Source organism: Saccopteryx bilineata, chromosome 4 (assembly GCF_036850765.1).
Source record: "Saccopteryx bilineata isolate mSacBil1 chromosome 4, mSacBil1_pri_phased_curated, whole genome shotgun sequence".
NCBI classification, from domain to species: Eukaryota; Metazoa; Chordata; class Mammalia; order Chiroptera; family Emballonuridae; genus Saccopteryx; species Saccopteryx bilineata.
Window position 1 is genome coordinate 262,749,417 of NC_089493.1, and position 21,506 is coordinate 262,770,922.

Sequence of the window (21,506 nt, forward strand, 5' to 3'; positions counted from 1 at the left end):
AATACATATATTTGGTTACATGCTTTTTGGAAGGGAGAGGTAGTTTCCATAAGGACAAATGCCTGTATATGGCCCATTAGTAAAAGAAAAGGTTTAACTCAGGGGTCCCCAAACTATGGCCCCGTGGGCCACATGCGGCCCCCTGAGGCCATTTATCCGCCCCCTGCCGCACTTCTGGAAGGGTACCTCTTTCATTGGTGGACAGTGAACTGGCCCCCTGTGTAAAAAGTTTGGGGACCCCTGGTTTAACTTAATCTCTCTCTCCTCTCCTACATGGCTAGCTATCTACCTGCCTCCTCAGAGGTGTGGGGGAAGGAATTTCTTCATTTACAATACAATGTTACCTGCCATCCTGTTTTTTGTGTAGATCACACAAGCACAAAGAATCATGTTTACAAGATCTCCTTACATGCCTAGCCCAAATTAATAAAGTGTTCTTTAAGCTTCCTAAATTATTCATATTAATTCTGTACCTTCTGGTACCTTACAACACTTCCTTGCACTGAACTTTTCTCTCAGTTCCCTTCGTTGGTTGTCTGGGGTTCCGTAACACATACTTTTTCAAATGACAGCACTTAACATATTTGAAAACTGGGACTGATCTGTCCTTCATGCTCCCCTTGTTTCTACCCAAGATAAGAACAAATTTTCTAGATTTGGGGGGGGTCGAAGAGCATGGTGTTAACTCATACCTCCGGATTGCTCATTTCAGGCCAAAGACGCCGCCGCCTTCAGGTCGGACCTTTCTTAGTAAAACATTAAAGAGGGCGGGGAGACAAGAACACTGCGGGTTCAAGTAGAGGGCGACTCCATTTTCCTGCGGAGGCGCCTCAATTTCCCAGGTATCCGAGACACCGAGACGCAGAGATATCCAGAATTCCTAAAAGGTCTCTGCGGCCGCGCACAACAGTCCGCGGGCGGGGTATGACGCACTTCCGGCTGCGCCTCCCGTTCTGCGCGTCTAGGTGTTCCAGCGCTAAGAGCACCTCTGATTCATGGTGAGCCTCCTGGTGCCTGGTTAGCTAGGCGGGCGGAAGCGGGAGCCTAGGTCGAAAGGATTCGGAGAGGGAGGAATGGGTGTACAGTTGTGGCCTCCCAGGACCCCCCACCCCCCAGACCGGTCCTGGAAGGGCTGTGGGCAAGAGCCATATCCCTGCCCAGCCCCAAAGGCGCTTGCTCCTTGGAAAGCCTTTTCCTCCTCCCGGAGCTTGAACAAATGAAACTGTTTCGCAGTTTCAGAGCAGTTTTGTGAGCGCTTCCTGAGCGGAGCAGGGGCTGCCTTCTCTTTTCCCCTGGCTCTCAGTGGGAGGTCTAAACTCAGGGCTGGTTGATGAAACACGCCCGAGGGAGTTGGAAACCTCCTCTGTGAAACCAAACCGCTTTAGAAGCTTTGGGTAATGTCTGATCCAGGGGAGTGAATAGTTCCATTGGCCTTTGTTCAGGTTAGAAAGCATACAAATAACATGGATGTGGGAAACACGGTATTAAAGGACCATTTGTTATACAGTTCGTCATAAGAAAGGTGATCTGGTGGGTGAGGTACTTGGAAACCCACTAAGGACCGGTTGAAACAAATACATATGGATAAGAAAAGGGTTAAGAGGCAAGACGATTGTTTTCAGTCTTTGTAACGAAGTGTTGGTCTAGGACTGAACTAGGATCTGTGAAAATATTAGGTTAAAAATATGCACAGTTTGGTTCGGTGAAAAGAAAAGCTCATTAACAATTAGAACTAATAGTTCTAATTCTGTGCCTCTTAAGATGTTCAAATTTGTCCGCATGGGAGTTTTCGGGTACAGGTTTTTAGTGCGTTAAAGACGTTTTGATATTAAATTATTAGGATCTATGATAGTTTGATTTATTTATGCCTCATCTTGTTCCAGAATGGATTTAGGGCACTTTAATAAGGAAATACGTGCTTTGGGAAACTGACATAAAAGAGTGGGAGGGTCTTGGAACAGAACAAAAGCCTTCTGCTTATAGTAGACGGATTTTTGCTTGATGGATCTCTTTAGCTTAACATTCTATATAGCCTTTAAAAAGTAATTCTCTATGGTTGAAGACAGTTTGAGTCAGTAATGAAGCCTCCATTTTCTGTCCATATGCTTCTTGATTTGATGAGCACTTACTAAGAAAAATTCAGAAGCAAGATCTGGAGGGCACCCCTATGTGAACGTTTCAGTAGACTTAGATTGACCAAATGTGAACTTACTGGCTTTTGTCCGTGGAAAACAAACAAAGGCTGAGCATTATCAGATTTGTTTTTTAATATTTGCCAGTGTGAGAGGTGGGAGCATTTCTTTTATTGTAACTAAGGTTGAGCATCTTTTCATGAACTAAGTGCTGAACTGAGACTTTAAAGATAAATAGAAGCCTGCTATAAGAATTGGGCATTGACAGGTTGCTGGCTTGAGCAGGGGGTCACTGGCTTGACTGGAGCCACCTGGTCAAGGCACATATGAGAAGCAATCAATGAACAACTAAAGTAACGCAACTCCAAGTTAATGCTTCTCATCTCTCTCCCTTCTTGTCTTGCTTGCTCGCTCAAAACAAAAAATAATTGGGAATTGAGTGAGCATAGGAAATGAGAAGGGAGTGATGGTTGAAAGGGGTAGCAGAGGTCAGATTGGGATTTGCTTGTCATGCAAGAAAGTTAAGTAATTTTAAACAGTAGGGTGATACGAGCAGATGTGTGTTTTAAACCTATGCAGATAGCCTTTGAGCCTGTGGAGATAGAATTGCCAAACTGGAAAATGAACTATGTGATTTCAGAAGATGAAGGAATTTTGTAATTTTGCCAACTAGTTCAAAGCTAAAAGTATTTGATAAAATTAAAAATAGGCTTTATATTATGTTTGAAATAGATCTGCTAGAAATGTTTTTTAAAGACTTCATTTATTGATTTTTAGAGGAGGGGGTGCAGGGAGGAGCTGAAAGCATCAATTCCTAGTAGTAGTTGCTTCTCGTATGTGCCTTGACTGAATAAGCCTGGGAATTTGAACCAGCGATCCCAGCATTCCAGGTCATTGCTTTACCCTCTGCACCACCTCAGGCTGGAAAACTTTTTCATTAGGGCAATATTTGATAGTTATTGGAAGAGTCAGAAATTAACTATTGTTGTTCCTACAGACAAAGCAGTTACCTTTAAAAAAAAAATCTTAAAAAGTAAACTCTGAGAATGATCTGCTTCAGCATCATAAGTATGGAAGTTAACAGCCATATTTCTCTTTACCACCCCTTTATAATAGAACAGCATTTACTAAAGCCACTTGTTTGCTCTAGTACCCGATATTTTTTATTTAAATAGCTTCAGAATAGTTTTAGGTTTGTAGAAAAACTCAAAGATAATACACTGAGTCCCCATCTACCTCTCACCTTGTTTCCCTTGTTAACATCTCATATTACTGTGTGCATTTCTTGCAACTGGGGAACCAGCATTGGCACATTACAATTCACTAAGCTCCACAGTTTATTCAGATTTTACTAGTTTTTCCTAATGTCCTTTTCTGCTCCAGGATCTCATCTAGGAGACCACATTACATTAATTTTCATGTCTACTAGTGTCCTTTAGTCAGTGACAGTCTCTAAGTCTTTCCTGTTTTTGATGAACTTTGCAGTTTTGAGGACTACTAGTCAGTTATTTTTGTACACTGTCCCTCAGTTTGTGTTTGTCTGATGTTTTTCTCATGATTAGACTGGGATTGTGGGTTTTGAGGAGGAAGACCGCGAACTACTCATCTCATATCAAGGCACATGATTTATCACTGATAATATTAATCTTTAAAAAAATTATTTGTTTTGCCCTGGCCGGTTGGCTCAGCGGTAGAGTGTCGGCCTGGCGTGCTGGGGACCCGGGTTCGATTCCCGGCCAGAGCACATAGGAGAAGCGCCCATTTGCTTCTCCACCCCCCCCCCCTCCTTCCTCTCTGTCTCTCTCTTCCCCTCCCGCAGCCAAGGCTCCATTGGAGCAAAGATGGCCCAGGCGCTGGGGATGGCTCCTTGGCCTCTGCCCCAGGTGCTGGAGTGCGGGGCAGAGCATCGCCCCCTGGTGGGCAGAGTGTCGCCCCTGGTGGGCGTGCCAGGTGGATCCCGGTCGGGTGCATGCGGGAGTCTGTCTGACTGTCTCTCCCCGTTTCCAGCTTCAGAAAAATGCAAAAAAAACCCCACAAAAAACAAAAAAAAAATATTTGTTTTTATTTAGGTAGCACTGTTCAGTAATATATAAATTTCAGGTATACAACGTTATAGCTTGCTATCTGTACAGTCTATTTCATAATCCCCATGCCAGAAGTTTCCATTCATTACCATATAGTTTGACCTCCTTTACCAATTTTGTCCTTCCTTTTCTGGTACTACCATTATGATGTCTGGATGAGTTGTAGTTTATTGTTTTGTTTGGTTTGGTTGCTTGTTACTTTTTTTGTTTTATATTACACATGTGAGTGAAGTCATACAGTTCTTGTTCTTTCTGGCTGACTTATTTCACTTACCATAATATCCACAAGATCTGTCCATGTTGTCCCAGATGGCTGTATTTCATCTTTTAATGGCAGAGTAGTATTCGTGTGTGTGTATGTGTATGTGTGTGTGTGTGTGAGTGTAGACTATGATAATTTTAATTTTGATCAACTGTCTAAGATAATGTTTGTCAGGTTTCTCCACTGTAGTTACTTTCACCCAAACCCTTTCTATTCTCTCTTTGGAAGCAAGTCAGTAAGTGTACCAGGCATCCCCAAACTACGGCCCGCGGGCCACATGCAGCCCCTGAGGCCATTTATCTGGCCCCCTGCCACACTTCTGGAAGGGGCACCTCTTTCATTGGTGGTCAGTGAGAGGAGCACTGTATGTGGCAGCCCTCCAACGGTCTGAGGGACAGTGAACTGGCCCCCTGTGTAAAAAGTTTGGGGACCCCTGGGTTAAGCTCCACCTTTTTTTTTTTTTTACAGGGACAGAGAGAGAGAGAGTCAGACAGAGGGATAGATAGGGACAGACAGACAGGAATGGAGAGAGATGAGAAGTATCAATTATCAGTTTCTCATTGCAAGACTTTAGTTGTTCATTGATTGCTTTCTCATATGTGCCTTGACTGCGGGCCTTCAGCAGACCGAGTGACCCCTTGCTCAAGCCAACGACCTTAGGTCCAAGCTGGTGAGCTTTCTTTGCTCAAGCCAGATGAGCTCGCACTCAAGCTGGCGACCTCGGGATCTCGAACCTGGGTCTTCTGCATCCCAGTCCGACGCTCTATCCACTGTGCCACTGCCTGGTCAGGCAAGCTCCACCTTCTTGAAGGAAGTATCTACATCAATTAGTGGGAGTATCTACATCAATTAGTTGGAATAATTCTGTACAGGAAATTTGTCTTTCTCCCCTACTTATTCACTCACCTTTATTCACATCAGTATGGACTTATTACAGATATTTATTTTACACTTAAGGTTATAAACCAGTACTACATTATTTATTTTATTACTCAACTTGTTTCAGCTGTTACTATTAGGAGCATGTATGTATTGGTTTCTGTGTCCCTTTGACCTGCCTCAGAGTTTTTCTTTGTTTGTTTTTAATACTTTCTGGCATTACAAGATGCTCCAGGCTCATCTTGTATATTCCCCAAAATAGAGTCAGCCATTTCTTCATCTCTAGTTCACTTTATGGGAGAATGATATTTCAAAACCAGCATCTGGGCACTGGGTGTGCTGATTGCTACTAGGATGTCATTGTTTCTGGACCTTCACAGCAGGCAGAGCTAGGAAATAAATGTCTGTATAGTAACACACACTTATCTAATTCTGTATTAACCTCTGTCTGTATTACACTAAACATGAGTTTATACTGCCATATTTTTAAATTTAAATTTATATTGATATTTTTCTTTATTGGTATTTCTCTTGGCATGAATCCATCTTGAGTTTTTTGGGGTTTTTTTTTTTGTATTTTTCTGAAGCTGGAAATGGGGATAGACAGTCAGACAGACTCCTGCATGTACCCGACCGGATCCACCAGGCACGCCCCCGGGGGGGGGGGGCGCGCTCTGCCCACCAGGGGGCGATGCTCTGCCCATCCCGGGCGTCGCTCTGTCGCAACCAGAGCCATTCTAGCGCCTGGGGCAGAGGCCAAGGAGCCATCCCCAGCGCCCGGGCCATCTTTGCTCCAATGGAGCCTCGCTGCAGGAGGGGAAGAGAGACAGAGAGGAAGGAGAGGGGGAGGTGTGGAGAAGCAGATGGGCGCTTCTCCTGTGTGCCCTGGCCGGGAATTGAACCTGGGACTTCTGCACGCCAGGCCGACGCTCTACCACTGAGCCAACCGGCCAGGGCCTATATTGATATTTTTCAAACCCAATTTTACAATATTTATTTTTTAAAAGTAGCCCCAATGATCCATGTATGACATTCTTTCCACAGATATTTGAGTACCTGCATAGTATGAGGTATACTCAAGAGTTGCTGTTCAAGGAAGGAGACAGCCCTGGCCAGATAGCTCAGTTGGTTAGAGCAGTGGTCCCCAACTCCGGGCCACGGACCAGTACCATTCCGTGGGCCATTTGGTACCGGTCCGTGGAGAAAGATTAATAACTTACATTATTCCCGTTGTATTTATATATAAGTCTGAATGATGTTTTATTTTAAGAAATGACCAGATTCCCTCTGTTACATCCGTCTAAGACATACTCTTGATGCTTGTGTCCGTCATGTGATACAGTGGTCCCCAACACCCGGGCCGCGGACCGGTACTGGTCCGTGGGCCATTTGGTACCAGTCCACAGAGAAAGAATAAATAGCTTACATTATTTCTGTTTTATTTATATTTAAGTCTGAGCGATGTTTTATTTATTTATTGTTGGGGTATTTTTTAATATTTTATTTATTGATTTTTAGAGAGAGACGAGTGAGAGAGAAAGAGAGAAGGGGAGGAGCAGGAAGCATCAACTTCCATATGTGCCTTGACCAGGCAAGCCTAAGGTTTCGAACCGGCAACCTCAGTGTTCCAGGTCGACGTTTTATCCCACTGCGCCACCACAGGTCAGGCAACGATGTTTTATTTTTAAAAAAATGACCAGATTCCCTCTGTTACATTCGTCTAAGACTCACTCTTGACGCTTGTCTTGGTCACGTGATACATTTAGCCATCCCACCCTAAAGGCCTGTCCATGAAAATATTTTCTGACATTAAACCGGTCCGTGGCCTAAAAAAGGTTGGGGACCACTGGGTTAGAGCATCCTCCTGAAGCGTTGAGGTTGCCCGTTTGATCCCCAGCCAGGGCACATACAGAACAGATCGATGTACCTGTCTCTCTCTCTTTCTCTCTCTCTCTCTCTCTCTCTCTGTCTCTCACACTCCCTCCCTCTCTTTCTCACTAAAATTAATAAATTAAAAAGAATTTTTAATTCAAAAAAAGGAAGGAGACACTTGGTTTTTTTTTTAAGGTAAAATATATAGTATTTGTATGGTGGTAAGTGATGTGGAGAAAAGAGCCTGAGCATAAGGAGTTTGGGGATGAGGGAGGGTAGTGTGCTGGTTGAAAAACGTGGTCAGGAGTGCCTCAGCCGGAAGGTGACACCTGAGTGCAGACCTGGCGGACGTGAGGGAGCCTGGCATGCACGATCTTTAGGAAGTGGTAAAGGGAGCAGTATGGACCAAGGCTCTAAGGAGGAAGTGTTTCTCACACTTCCAGGGAACAGAGAGGCTGGGGTAGGATGAACAGAGAGAGAGAAGTACAAGATGAGATCAGAGGCAGTAGATTTTGTGAGGCCTTGTTAGCCATTACGATGACTTTGGCTTTTACTCTGTATCCCACACAACACCATGAGAGATGTGAGCAGAGGAATGATAGGATCTGATTTGTATTTTAACTGGATCTCTCTGACTGTTGTGTTGAGATTGGACTGAAGGGGCAAAGGTGGAAGCTATTAAGAAGCCATTGCCCCTGACTTATGATGGCACAATGGATAAAGCATCAACCGGGAACTCTGAGGTCACTGGTTCGAAACTCTGGGCTTGCTTGGTCAAGGCACATATGGGAGTTGATGCTTTCTGCTCCTCCCCCTTTTCTCTCCCCAGCCCCCATCTCTAAAATGAATATATATGTATATATTAAAAAAAGAGGCCATTGCAATACTCGAGGTAGAGGTGAGGGACTGGGATGGCAGTGTTGAAGGCGGTGAGAAGTAGTTGAACTCTGGATCTCTTGGATGTAGCACTAACAAGATTTGCTTATGAATTGTATGTAGAGAGACAGGAATCAGGGATGACCCACGTTTTTGGGTCTAAAAACAAAATAGTAGAGTTGCCATTAACTGAGATAAGCAGCTTTTGGAAGAAAGGTGGGAAGCAGTTTTTGGACATGTTAAGTTTGAGATGCCATTGGACAAGCTGGTGGAAATTTCAAGTGTGTAGTTGGTTGTATAAGTCTGGACTTCAAAGGAGAGGTCCAGGCTGGAGATAAACAGAACATTGTGGGGGTATAGGTTGGAAATTAAAGTCACCTGGCTGGAGGAGATGTCTGAGGAGAATGAATGCAGTAAGGAAGAGGGGGGCCATGTGCCAGCTTGCTGTTCATTTGTGGTATTGCTGAGACATGAATTTGAATTGTGGGCACTACAGAACTGGTGCACTCAAATAAATCACTTAGCTAGTGAGTTAGCCCATCCAGCGGCCAGGCAGACACTGTTCTAGGGAAATTCTTTAAAAATTTATTTAGCCTGACCAGGCGGTTGCACAGTGGATAGAGCGTCGGCCTGGGATGCTGAGGACCCAGGTTTGAAACCTGAGGTCGTCGGCTTGAGTTCACGCTCACCAGCTTGGGAGGGCAGGTGCACCAGCTTGAGCTTGGATCATAAATGTGACCCCGTGGTCGCTTGCTTGAGCAAGGGATCACTTGGTCAGTTGAAGCCCCCTTTTCAAGGCTTACCACCATACAAATACTATATATATTGAGATTGGACTGAAGGGGCAAAGGTGGAAGCTATTAAGAAGCCATTGCCCCTGACTTATGATGGCACAATGGATAAAGCATCAACCGGGAACTCTGAGGTCACTGGTTCGAAACTCTGGGCTTGCTTGGTCAAGGCACATATGGGAGTTGATGCTTTCTGCTCCTCCCCCTTTTCTCTCCCCAGCCCCCATCTCTAAAATGAATATATATGTATATATTAAAAAAAGGGGGTTGCCGGGTGGATCCCGGTTGGTGTGCATGCTATCTCCCCTCCTCTCACTTGGAAAAGGAAAATTGCAATACTCGAGGTAGAGGTGAGGGACTGGGATGGCAGTCATTGACTGTTTCACATATGAGAAAGCAGTCAATGAACAACTTTACTACAACGAAAAGTTGATGTTTCTTATCTCTCTCCCTTCTTGTCTGTCCCTGTGTATCCCTCTCATGCTCGCTCGCTCTCTCTTTCTCTCGCTTAAAAAATAAATTATTGATTGATTTAAGAGAGAGGAAGGGTGAGAGACAGAAACATTGATCTGTTCCTGTATGTCAGGGGTCCCCAAACTGCGGCCCGCGGGCCGCATGCGGCCCACTGAGGCCATTTATCCAGCCCCCGTCGCACTTCCGAAAGGGGCACCTCTTCATTGGTGGTCAGTGAGAGGAGCATAGTTCCCATTGAAATACTGGTCAGTTTGTTGATTTAAATTTACTTGTTCTTTATTTTAAATATTGTATTTGTTCCCGTTTTGGTTTTTACTTTAAAATAAGACATGTGCAGTGTGCATAGGAATTTGTTCATAATTTTTTTTATAGTCTGGCTCTCCAATGGTCTAAGGGACAGTGAACTGGCCCCCTGTGTAAAAAGTTTGGGGACCCCTGCTGTATGTGATTGAACCCACAAGCTTACATATCTGGTTTTGTTTTTTCTCTTTAATTTTCCTTTTCCAAGTGAGAGGAGGGGAGATAGCATGCACACCCACCGGGATCCACCCGGCAACCCCCATCTGCGGCCATGCTCACAGCCACACTATTTTTTAGCACCTGAGGTGGTGGCTTCACAAAGACATCCTCAGCACCCAGACCAGTTGAGCCACGGCTGTGGGAGGAAAGAGAGAGAAACAGAGAGAAGGGGGAGGGGTGGAGAAGCAGATGGTTGCTTCTCCTGTGTTTCCTGACTGGGAATCAAACCCGGGACATCCACTTGCCAGGCTGACACTCTACCACTGAGCCAAAGGCCAGGGCCCAGTTTTTGCATGTCCAGATGACACTCTAGTCAATTATGCTATCCATCCAAGGCAAACTTTTTCTACTTTTTTTTTTTTTTTAATGTGAGAGGAGAAGAGGCAGAGGAACAGACTCCCTGTATGCACCCTGACTGGATCCACCCAGCTAGCCCACTAGGGGGTGATGCTCTGCCCATCTGGGGCCCTTGCTCCATTGCAACCAGAGCCATTTTTGTGCCTGAGGCAGAGAACATGGAGCCATCTTCTGCACCCCGGATCATCTTGCTCTAATGGAGCCATAGCTGGGTGACGGGTGGAGAAGCAGATGGTTGATTCCCCTGTATGACCTGAATGGGAATTGAACCCAAGACATCCACATGCTGTGCCAAAGCTCTACCACTGAGCCAGCCAGCCGGGGCCAACATTTCTTCTTTAATTGCATCTATGTGTTTGTTTTGCAGAGGCAATCATGTGATACAGTGGCATGTGTGGATATGGACTCCCAAGTTCTGAGAATAGATGCACCTGAATGTGATATAGGACACTGTTTAATGCTGCCTGTGCTGTATAACTCCTAGTATTCAGTTGAGTTTTGTGACTGGATCCCAGAAGCTCAGCAGGACAAATAGGTTCCGGTGTCTTTCCTGTTGTTGGGGTGCCCCCCTCTGGCTGGAGTGGGAAATTTTACAACCAGTTTGTTCTTTGACACTGAGGTCGGCTTGTAAGTTTCTAAGAAATGCTCCCAGTACTGCTACATTTGTTACTTTTAGTTATTTTAGTCTTGGTGCCAGTGCCCTTATTTTAGGAGACTAGATGCCAGTGCTTCTCTCCTGGCTCATTTTTCAAGTAATTGTGAGCTTGGGAGCTCCACCAGGGTACTGGTTGAATGGGACAGCATTTGGTAGTAGATGGCACAGATTCTGGGTCGCCCTGTCAGAACACATGTTGGCATCTTATGAAGTGCGCCAGAATTGGTACAGTGGATGGGAGTCCAAGTACTGGCATTCATAGAATTCTAAAAATTACTGAATTTTTTTTTTTAATTTTTTTAAAATTTTTTAATTTTTAATTTTATTCATTTTAGAGAGGAGAGAGAAAGGAAGAGAGAGAGACAGAGAGATAGAGAGGAGAGAGAGACAGAAAGAGAGAAGGTGGGGAGGAGCTGGAAGCATCAACTCCCATATGTGCCTTGACCAGGCAAGCCCAGGGTTTCAAACCGGTGACCTCAGCATTTCCAGGTCGACGCTTTATCCACTGCGCTACCACAGGTCAGGCGAAAATTACTGAATTTTTCATAAAAGCAAGGTTACATTCTGAGGTTCTATTACTAGAACCCCATACTTTTTAAAATTACAAAAATTGGTAACAAAAATAAATGAAGGGGATTAGGTGTATATAAAGTACATGTTTTTAATATGTATTCACTAAATGTGTGGACACTAAACAGCTCATATAAGAGCTATAACATCACTGTACATTTATTGGAAGCAGGTTGTGCCTGGGCTGGAATTGATTGCTGCTTTTTTGTTTTCCTGGGTTTTGAGTTTCTTGTTTGGTTTATTTTAAGGCCCTGAAATGTGGGCATTAGTATTAAAAATTATTTTGTCAATAGATTGCTCGTGATCCCTTGAAAGACTTTCTGATTTTCTGATATAAAAGCAGTAATGCCCATAATAAAAATTTTGAAAAAATTAAAAATAAATTTTTTTAATAAAATCCGAATTCAGTATTCCATAAATGTTTCTATTAATTTTAGGTCCTTTTTTCTTCATTGCGATTATATGTATATTGTGGGGATAGAGGTGGTGAGACTTGATATTTCAAATTTTTGGTTTGACAGAGCCATAGAAACTGACATGCATGTTAGGAATTAGCACATTCAAGCCCTAGCCAGGTAGCCCTAGCCAGGTAGATTGTTGTCCCGGCCCGATAGTCTAAGGTTGCAGGTTTGATCCCGGGTCAGGGCACACAAGAATCAACCAAGGAATACAAAATTAAGTGGAACAACAGATCTCTGTTTCTGTCTCCCTCTCCCTCCCTCCCTTTCTCTTTTCCCCTTTCCCTTCCCTCCTCCTTTCCCCTCTCCCTTCCTCTATCCCTAAAATTAATAAATAAAAATTTTAATTACTGTAGTCAAGTTTCTAAATGCCTTAGATTTGAAAGATTACCATTCCTAGTCTCTCACCTTCAGTCTGTATAAGCCATTGTGCATCTTTTCTATGGTCTCTACCTTTATTATCAGTATAATTTCATGTAACAAGTAACTAGGCTGATTTTTATCTCTTTGGCTCTTTACTGGGACTGCAGAGTTTTCCTGCTCTAGATTATCCAAATCCAGGTTGGAAACACCTGTGAAAAATGCTGCTTAAAGTTTGAAAACATGCTCAGGAAGGCCAGTCACAACATGTAAGATTCACTAATTTATGTAGGTTTATTTGAGAAAATACTTAATGAGTCCCATTTATGATAGACTGAGTCTGTTGTCTGTTGCTTGTTTATTTTCTCTCTCCCCCACTAACTAGAGAGCTCTGTGGGGATAAGGGTGTTATCTGTCTTATCACTGCAGTCCTAGCTCCAAGCCCACAGCAGATAGTCAGTAAATGCTCAATGAATGGATTTCACTTTTTTTGGTAAATGAAGAAAATAGAAGTAATTGTAATCACTACAGATATTTCTGGTATAGAAGTAATTGTAATCACTACATATGTTTTCAGTATTCTAATGTATCAACTGACTGAAAAATTTAGAATACTTAAAATTTAAAAGGGAAAAATACTTTCAAACATTTTTGTTTTATCTATTATGATTTCATTTTTTTCCCCTCAATTTCTTTTTTTTTATTTTAATTTAATTTTTTTTTTTTTTTTTTTTACAGAGACAGAGAGAGAGTCAGAGTGAGGGATAGACAGGGCCAGACAGGAACGGAGAGATGAGAAGCATCAATCATTAGTTGCGCATTGCAACACCTTAGTTGTTCATTGATTGCTTTCTCATATATGCCTTGACCATAGGTCTTCAGCAGACCGAGTAACCCCTTGCTCGAGCCAGTGACCTTGGGTCCAAGCTGGTGAGCTTTGCTCAAACCAGATGAGCCCGCGCTCAAGCTGGCGACTTCGCGGTCTCGAACCTGGGTCTTCTGCATCCCAGTCTGACGCTCTATCCACTGCGCCACCGCCTGGTCAGGCTTTCCCCTCAATTTCTTACCAGCAGTACATATGTCATCAAAATAAATACTTCTCTAAGATCGTAAGTTACTATTAGTCTCATCTATCAGTCTAGTTGCCTTTCTGTAAAAGTAAAAGGACATTTAAAAACTTGAGTACACCCTACATAGAATGGGCCAAGTGAAGCCTAAAATTACGTCAGTAATTATACTGAACATTTTAAAACTTACTGGTTAATCGTAACCTTATAACATGATTCCTAGTTATGCTGACTAGCCCAGTCATTTGATTAGTAAATTTTGAATGCTGACACCAAAAATTCTTAGGTTTAGACAGAAAGCATTTGGACAGCAATAGCCTGTTGAAATCTCAGAAGTTCTAAGATTCTGAAACAGTTTTCAGAGTAAAAGTTAATTTAAACAATTTTTTAAATTATGCCACAGTGTGCTTTTTTGAGACTTGTTTGGAGGTTCTAGCAGGGGAGCGCAGCTACTCGTATACCCTTGACCGAAGAACGGTCCTCTCCTCTAGCGGGGAAGGTCGTCCTCTTTGACCGAGCGCGCAGCTTCGGGAGGGACGTACATGGAGCGGTGAGGGAGGAAGGCGACACCCGCCTAGCCAGCCAGATCAGCCGAATCAACCCTGGCGATCAATGGGGTGACAGATGTCGCAGCCAGATCGCCCTCACATCCAGTGTGCTTTTTTGAAAGTAAAATCAAAGTAGGATATCCTGAGCTAGCTCCACAGAGATTTAAACAGTACTTTTTATATGCTGGTTTGATGGTGGCCATAATTGCCACATTTTCTTGTGCTGAAAGTGTGGCTGTATCGACCAAAATAAAATAATATTTTTTTATCTTGGTTATCTTATGGTAACCCTATTTTCTTATGTTGATCCTGTAGCCCTAAAGAACCAGAAACCCAAAGGAATCAGTATTCCTGCCACACAGAGCCCCATCCTTCGTGAGGCTGTTTCTGAGTCCGTCTGATGACCAAAGTGCTGGACATGGCCACAGGTCTGGGCCCTCGGCCTCCACAGGAGCAGGTGGGGCCTGTGGTTGTGAAAGTTGAGGAGGAATGGAAAGAGAAGTGCTTTCCTAGCCTGGAGATGTTCCGCCAGCGCTTTAGGCAGTTTGGGTACCATGACACACTTGGCCCCCGGGAGGCCCTGAGCCAGCTCCGGGTGCTCTGCTGTGAGTGGCTGAGGCCCGAGATCCACACCAAGGAGCAGATCCTGGAGCTGCTGGTGCTGGAGCAGTTCCTGACCATCCTGCCGCGGGAGCTTCAGGCCTGGGTGCAGGAGCACTGCCCAGAGAGCGCCGAAGAGGCCGTCACTCTCCTGGAGGATCTGGAGCGAGAACTGGATGAACCAGGACAACAGGTAGGCTAGGGGAACCTTTCTGTATCCTCTGAGATTGGGAGCCTGTCTAACTCCAGGCAGGAATGGTTTTTCCATGCAATATGAATAGGTAAATGGAAGTTTCTACTGAGTTCGACCATGTTTCCTCCCTTTCCCCTACTGTTCTGTACTAGCTGTAGCCTTGAGAACTGAATGAGAGTGTTTTATTTCTCTTTCCCAGAGATTCTACGTAGCTCTCCTGAGGTTTTCTTTCAGTCTCGTTCTTAAAGTGAGCTGTGCACAAACCCAACCGTTCCTATTGTCTTAGGTTTCACCTCCTCCAAATGAACAGAAGCAGGTTTGGGAGACAGCAGCAGAGGAATCCCCAAGCAGCACACAGCCACGCTCTGTGGAGACAAGTCCCAAGTATGAATCTTGGGGCCCCCTGTACATCCAAGAGACTGGTGAAGAGCAGGATTTCACTCCAGACCTGAGACAGAGTCAAGGTAGGAACCATCTGTTAGGCCTCCACTCAGTGCACCAGGCCTTCATGGTTGAAGAAACAGACTAATTCTAATTACTGATCATGAGGCCACCCGCTAGATTGACTTGACTGGTTTGGCTGTGGAGGCAGAAGGGTCCTGTCTCCTCCCTCAGGTGTGTTATTCCAGTCAGGCTCCTAGCACTGATGTCACACGCTAATAAGGTCAGTTGAAGTGAGTTTAATAAAGGGACTGTTTACAGAGGTGTGGACAGGTTGACTGAACCAGTAAGAGATGGTGTTTATTTGTTAATGATTTAGTGAACCCGTTATAATCAGCTTTGGATTATGCGGAAGTGGTCCCTGGTAAATTCTTTTTTAACTTCTGCCTCATTAGGCTATTGAAAATTGTTAACTTTTAAGTCACTTAATTCCCACACATAGTTTATTGTTCATTAACTTTTAAGTTCATTTCCCACACACAGCAACCTGAAGGGAAGCCGGATGAGTAGCCTAGTGATTGTTCATCATGGAGAGTGAAAGAGGCTTTAGTTTCTACTGCTGCAGTCCAGTCAGCAGCAGACAGTGAGGGGTGAGCCTGGAAGCACCCGAGTGGTTACTGCCAGCAGAGGAAGGGAATCAACAGGTAGAAACAGGGACAAAGGGACAAGGAAAAGGGGTTAGAGGAAAGTACCTTTGTCGACTGGGGCTTCTTTACCCATGGAGGGTGGCCCTGCTCTAGGGGAGCCCATTTTTCAGAGGGAGCTTCTCTTACTCCCCTTATCCATGCGTGTAGACGGTTAGATGGACTGAAATGCTCTGAAAAGATGTACTGCTTCGGCTGAATTCAACAGTGTTACTTTATAATTTAAAGAATTGTAAAACATGGCCAATGTAGATTAAATGATAAGAGTTGAATCCTGGCGAGAGTTAAGCGCTTTCATTCAAATTAATAGGAACTGAGACTAGAATGATTATAAATGGACTGAACATTCTCTTTCATTGCTTTTATACAGCTTCTGTGAGCATATGGATTTTCTCTTCATACCATAATAGCTTCTGGTAGGGAGCTTGTGTGAAAGTCTGGTATTAAAAACTAGATTTGATGATGGCTTATTTGTATCATTGTGATATTGTTACCCTCATGGGGCAATATTTGGTCATGCTTGAAAACCCATCAGTGTCACCTTATGATTCTCTTTGTCCTCTAATTGTTTCTTCTCAGAATAAGAAACAACTCACATGTCCTTATTTTATTTATTGTTTCAGATTGTAAATCGAACACCAAGAATGAGGAATTAGCAGATGTGCTGAAAAGTTCTGAAGAGTCTCATGCAGAAGAATTCAAAAAGAATATTATTCCCATGGTTATTGTCAATAAATGTGAGGCTAGGTTAGAAAGGCAGTGGGTAAACCGTGAAAAGGAAAGAGGAACAAAAACCCCTGTCCTAGACAAAGGTTCCAAGAAAGGTAAAGAATTGATGCCCACCAAACCTGCCCCAGGAGAGAGGTGTTACATATGTGCAGAGTGTGGGAAAGCCTTTAGTAATAGCTCAAATCTTACTAAGCACCGGAGAACCCACACTGGGGAGAAGCCCTATGTATGCACCAAGTGTGGAAAAGCCTTCAGTCAAAGCTCAGATCTCCTTAAACATCAGCGGATGCACACTGAAGAGGCACCCTATCAGTGTAAAGATTGTGGGAAAGCTTTCAGTGTTAAAGGCAGCCTCATTCAACACTATCGAATACACACTGGGGAGAAACCTTATCATTGTAACGAATGTGGGAAGAGTTTTAGTCAGCATGCAGGTCTCAGTTTTCATCAGAGACTCCACACTGGAGAGAAGCCGTATAAATGTGAGGAGTGTGGAAAAGCCTTTAACCACAGCTCCAATTTTAATAAGCATCATAGAATCCATACTGGGGAAAAGCCTTATTGGTGCAGTAATTGTGGAAAAACCTTCTGTAGTAAGTCTAATCTTTCTAAACATCAGCAAGTCCACACTGGAGAGGGAGAAGTGCTTTAACTGTCAAGTATGCTCCCTTGGTGGTTTTTTTGGTGGTTGTTATTTTTTGTTTTTTAACTTTAGAACATGAATGCTAGGGAGAATCCAGGTAATTGTAATATAAACTTCAGTGGTAGATTTTGTTTTTCTCAAAACCAAGAGAGGCAGGAGGATTAGAACAGTGGGGCGGAAGGCCCTGGAAGGTGTGGTGGATTCCTTACTCGCCTTTCAACTGGGGCAGGATCCCTCACCATGTGTCATGTCCCATTAACCATGCTGGCATTGCCTTTTGTATAGTTAAAATGATGTGTATCGAGTATAATTATGAAAAAACATTACGACTGTTTAACTTCTAACATACTTTCAAGAATTATGATTTGTAAAGAATTGAGCCATTTGAACACAATCTAATCTGATTCAGAATAAATTTATAACGAAATGCTTCAGGGCTGTTATTATAATGCTATGTTGTTAATGAACACTATTTTAGAAAGAAAAAAACTTATTCCTACTGGTTTAGCTTTTAAAAAATTTGGATTAGGGGTAAATAGAACATTTAGTACTTGTGAGTATGTGTATTAGGAAAGTGCAGTAGACTATAGAGTAGCTGCATCTTGGTCTACTTTGTGCCCTATTTTTTCCGTACATGATGAACACATTTTTTTCCATTGGGAACATTTTGTCAGTCTCTTGTGCATATTGTTTGTGTATATTCTGTCTCGCCAAAGTCTGAAAATCTGACTCCCTGAGAAACTTCCTTCTTCTAAACTCCAGAGATCAATAATACACAATTTGATTACCTTAAGTCCATCCTGTCTTTTCCTTCTGAGTGCAGTCTCTTTGATTTCTTAAGATACTTATTTCTACTTTATAAAAGTCTCTTGGCCAGTAGGTCCTCCTGTTACCTAGAAACCCAGCTACTTCACTCCTTTCTGCTATCACTTGCTTATCTTGGTTTTTGAGTTTTGTTCACCTCTTACAAGCAGTCATTACAATATCTTTTTGTCCATTGTTGTAGCCGTAGAGGTCAGGCAAACATGATATGCCAGGATCAGGGACAAGAAAGTGTCGTGTCTAGCACCACTTCTGATCTCTGGAAACTGCCTGTGTGCCACCCTGGGATCAGATTAAACTAGAGATAACAATTCTTGATGCACTAGCCAAGTGTATTATGGAGGGCGTCATTACGGGGGGAAAATCAATTGTGCCTGAAATCTGAAATGTTCGTACTGTTCTGGTAGCTTGGTGATGATCTTCTGGATGTCCTGCCAGCACTGTAACTCGGTACCTTTTACATGAGCTCTCCTGGTTACATATTAACCATAACGGAGGCCCTTCAAGCAGGGAATCTAGTCATAAGGCAGCATCTGATCTGTAGGGTTCCTGGAGCTGCTCCACCCGAGCGAAATGAAAGAAGAGCCTGCTAAGCCTGAAGTCCTGCCTCTTCTACTTTGGTGAGAGGTGAATGGGTCCCATGTCTGTACTGCCCCTTATTTTCCTGATACCGTCTATACAGTGGGACTTTCTGAGGGGCACTGATACATGGACACAAAGATCTAAGTTTAAGAAGGTGAACATTCTACATCCTGACTTTATAGAGGACCCTAAATTCATGAACTAGACAGCGTCCCTGGTAGACACTATACCTTAAAATAACTCTGGTTATGGTATTTCAAAGCATTAATCTCTCCAAATTTTGATGCATATGAGACATGAAGCAATGTTCACCCTGTGCCTGTTGTGGATACATTGTTAAGATAGATAAGGTCCCTGCTCTCTCATTTGTCATCCACATGTGCTCTCCTTCCTCACCTCTACATGTGGCTGGCCGACCAGCTGCCCTGGTGAGAAAGGCTGACTCTCAGACCCCACCCTCCAGCACCCAAGGAACTCAAATCTGCGGCTTATGAGGGCCCTGGGTGACTTGCAAATTGAGGTCTGGGAAGCACAGCAGTGCAATGCCCAGGAGGAAGAATATGCTCAGAAGCTCAGAACATGGAGAGGACGATGGGCAGCTGAGGGCACAGGAAGTTGTTTTGGGGTGTGGTGTGAAGGCTGCGGTAGGGAATGGTGGGGGATAGGGAACAGTTAGAAATGAGGCACAGCTCATGGAGCATCTTGTATGCTGAAGGAAAATCTGTACTTGATCTTACTCCTTCCCCAACTCCAAATTAGTGTTTTCTGGGCACACCAGTCCCACGAGCCAGCCCCTCTCCTGTCCTGGTGACTCCCTGTGCACATCAGCACACTGAAGGCCCAGGAGATCACAAACTACACAATTATTTAACCAAGCACTTCCCAAACACGTTGACCAGAAATGTCTTTTCGGTACAGCACTCATTAATACTTTTGTAAAAACAGACTCTGGAAACCTCAGTCCTGGAGATGGCTGGCACCCAGCACCTGAGGCCTCACCTGGGGTGAACCACCTGGGAAGGGATGGTGTGGCTTCCACATGTGACTAAATAGAAGTTATTCTCAATAGAACAGTTATGGTTAAAGACTAAAATCACACAAGGATTTGTAAGATTTGCTCATGAAAATTCTAGAATAAAAAAACCATCCAAAAAGTTAATTTGAAGACAGATCTGTTTTATGCAGAAGATAACAAATGTCTAGAAGTTGTCTCTAACAGATTATTTGAGTAGAAACAGGTCAATGAACGTGTAGGCAAATCCTCCACAGTTGCAGGGCTAATAAGCACATTGCGTGGGCACAGGACCCGGGAACCCTCACAGCCCACTCGACGGGCTCTTACTGCAATTAAATCCCAGAGAACAAGAGGAAAAGTCCGATGTCTTTATTAACATTCCTTTTTCATGCGGGACTCTGAATTCACTGATAAACCACCTGTTTGTGTTTGTTTGGTTTTAGTTTCAGGCTTTCTCTGGACAAGATCCCAACATTTCACTGAATCGTCTTTGGGCCAGGGTGAGGAAGCAATATAAGCGTGGACGTACCTTTGGGTGCTTCTGGAAATACTATGTCTGAAGCAAAACGAATGTCTACTCGTCAACTCAGAACAACCGTCTTAGAAAATCAAGTAAAAACGCTTGATTTGAAAACAGCATAGGCAAGCTAGGCAAGGAAAGCTAGGCAAACTATGCGCCTTGTTCATGATTGGAAAATAAATCCTCTATGTTCTGCAAATATCAGTACTGGTTATTTTACTTATCAACATATCCTAAAATCTGTAATTCTTCCTTCCATCAAGTTGTTTTTTAGAGATGGATCTGAAAATGTAAACGTAAAAAGCTAATAAACAGACACAAATGCTAAAAAAAATCATGAGTAAAGTTCAGTTAAAATAAACAGCAATTACATTATCTTAGCTACGATGTCCTCTCAACCCGTAAAGATGGACACAAGTTATTACTGAAAGGAAATCAGTATTTTGACAAAAACCTGAGGTGAAGGAAGCGGAAAGGGCTGGGAACAGCCTCAGAACATCCTGTCTGATGGGGCTCATGCTCTGACCCCCACCCCTCAGCTGGCCCAAGCACGGAACACGCGATAACTGGACTCTGAACGCTAACTCTTCCTTGCGCTGCGTGCCTGTGATCACTTCAACCAGAAAAGTCCCTTCGTAATCTGCTTCTTGCAGAGAGTAGGGAGCTGAGGTGGGATTTAAGATGGTGCAACAGAAGAACTAGCCTAGTGTGTGCAGGTACTGCCTTACATTGTTGCTACCTCTATGTAATGCAGCTTCTTCAGGAGTAGTCAACCTTTTTATAAGAACTGCCCACTTTTGAGTGGTGGTCAACCTGGTCCATACCACCCACTAGTGGGCGTTCCAGCATACCTACCCCTGCACTTTTTTTATCTGTTGGTAGTAAAATTTTCTAACCGCCTACCGGTTCCACAGTAATGGTGATTTATAAAGTAGGGAAGTAACTTTATTTTATAAAGCAGAGTTACAGCAAGTGAAAGAATATAATAATTACTTTATGTTGGATTTTTGCTTTTTGGCAGAATAAATCTTTATAAAACAACTTAACTATAGTTAAATCCATGTAATCATGGCGCCCTTTGGTTGCTCCGCTACCGCCACCATGAAAGCTGGAACGCCCACTAGTGGGCAAAGGGACCAGGTTGACCGCCACTGATCTACACACTTCATTTCCCATAGATCCATCTGTAAGCTGAATTCTTCAGATTTAGTCTTTAGACAGCCTTATTCTTTGCAGGCCCTTTGTCTAGACAAGCTGTTTGCAACAGCTAAGAGGCTGTGAAATCATTACCTCAGGCCACTTCGCCTTCCATACAAAGTTGGTGCCAATTAGACTGCTTGCAGCTCTGCCCACCGGGTTTCTCACACTGGTCACTCTTGAGGAAGGACAGAGTGAATCAACAGTGCCTTCTCG

At 43.6% G+C, this 21,506-nt stretch overlaps 1 protein-coding gene across 1 annotated transcript; it reads left to right on the top strand.

Moving 5' to 3' along the window:
- Window positions 1-875: 875 nt before the first annotated feature.
- ZSCAN21 (zinc finger and SCAN domain containing 21) lies at window positions 876-17,947 on the top strand. The gene is made up of 6 exons (XM_066274321.1): window positions 876-998; window positions 6,876-7,019; window positions 10,614-10,873; window positions 14,220-14,697; window positions 14,984-15,161; window positions 16,406-17,947. The coding sequence occupies exons 4-6, from the start codon at window positions 14,305-14,307 to the stop codon at window positions 17,161-17,163; spliced, it is 1,329 nt and encodes a 442-aa protein (XP_066130418.1). The 5' UTR covers window positions 876-998; window positions 6,876-7,019; window positions 10,614-10,873; window positions 14,220-14,304; the 3' UTR covers window positions 17,164-17,947.
- Window positions 17,948-21,506: the final 3,559 nt, after the last annotated feature.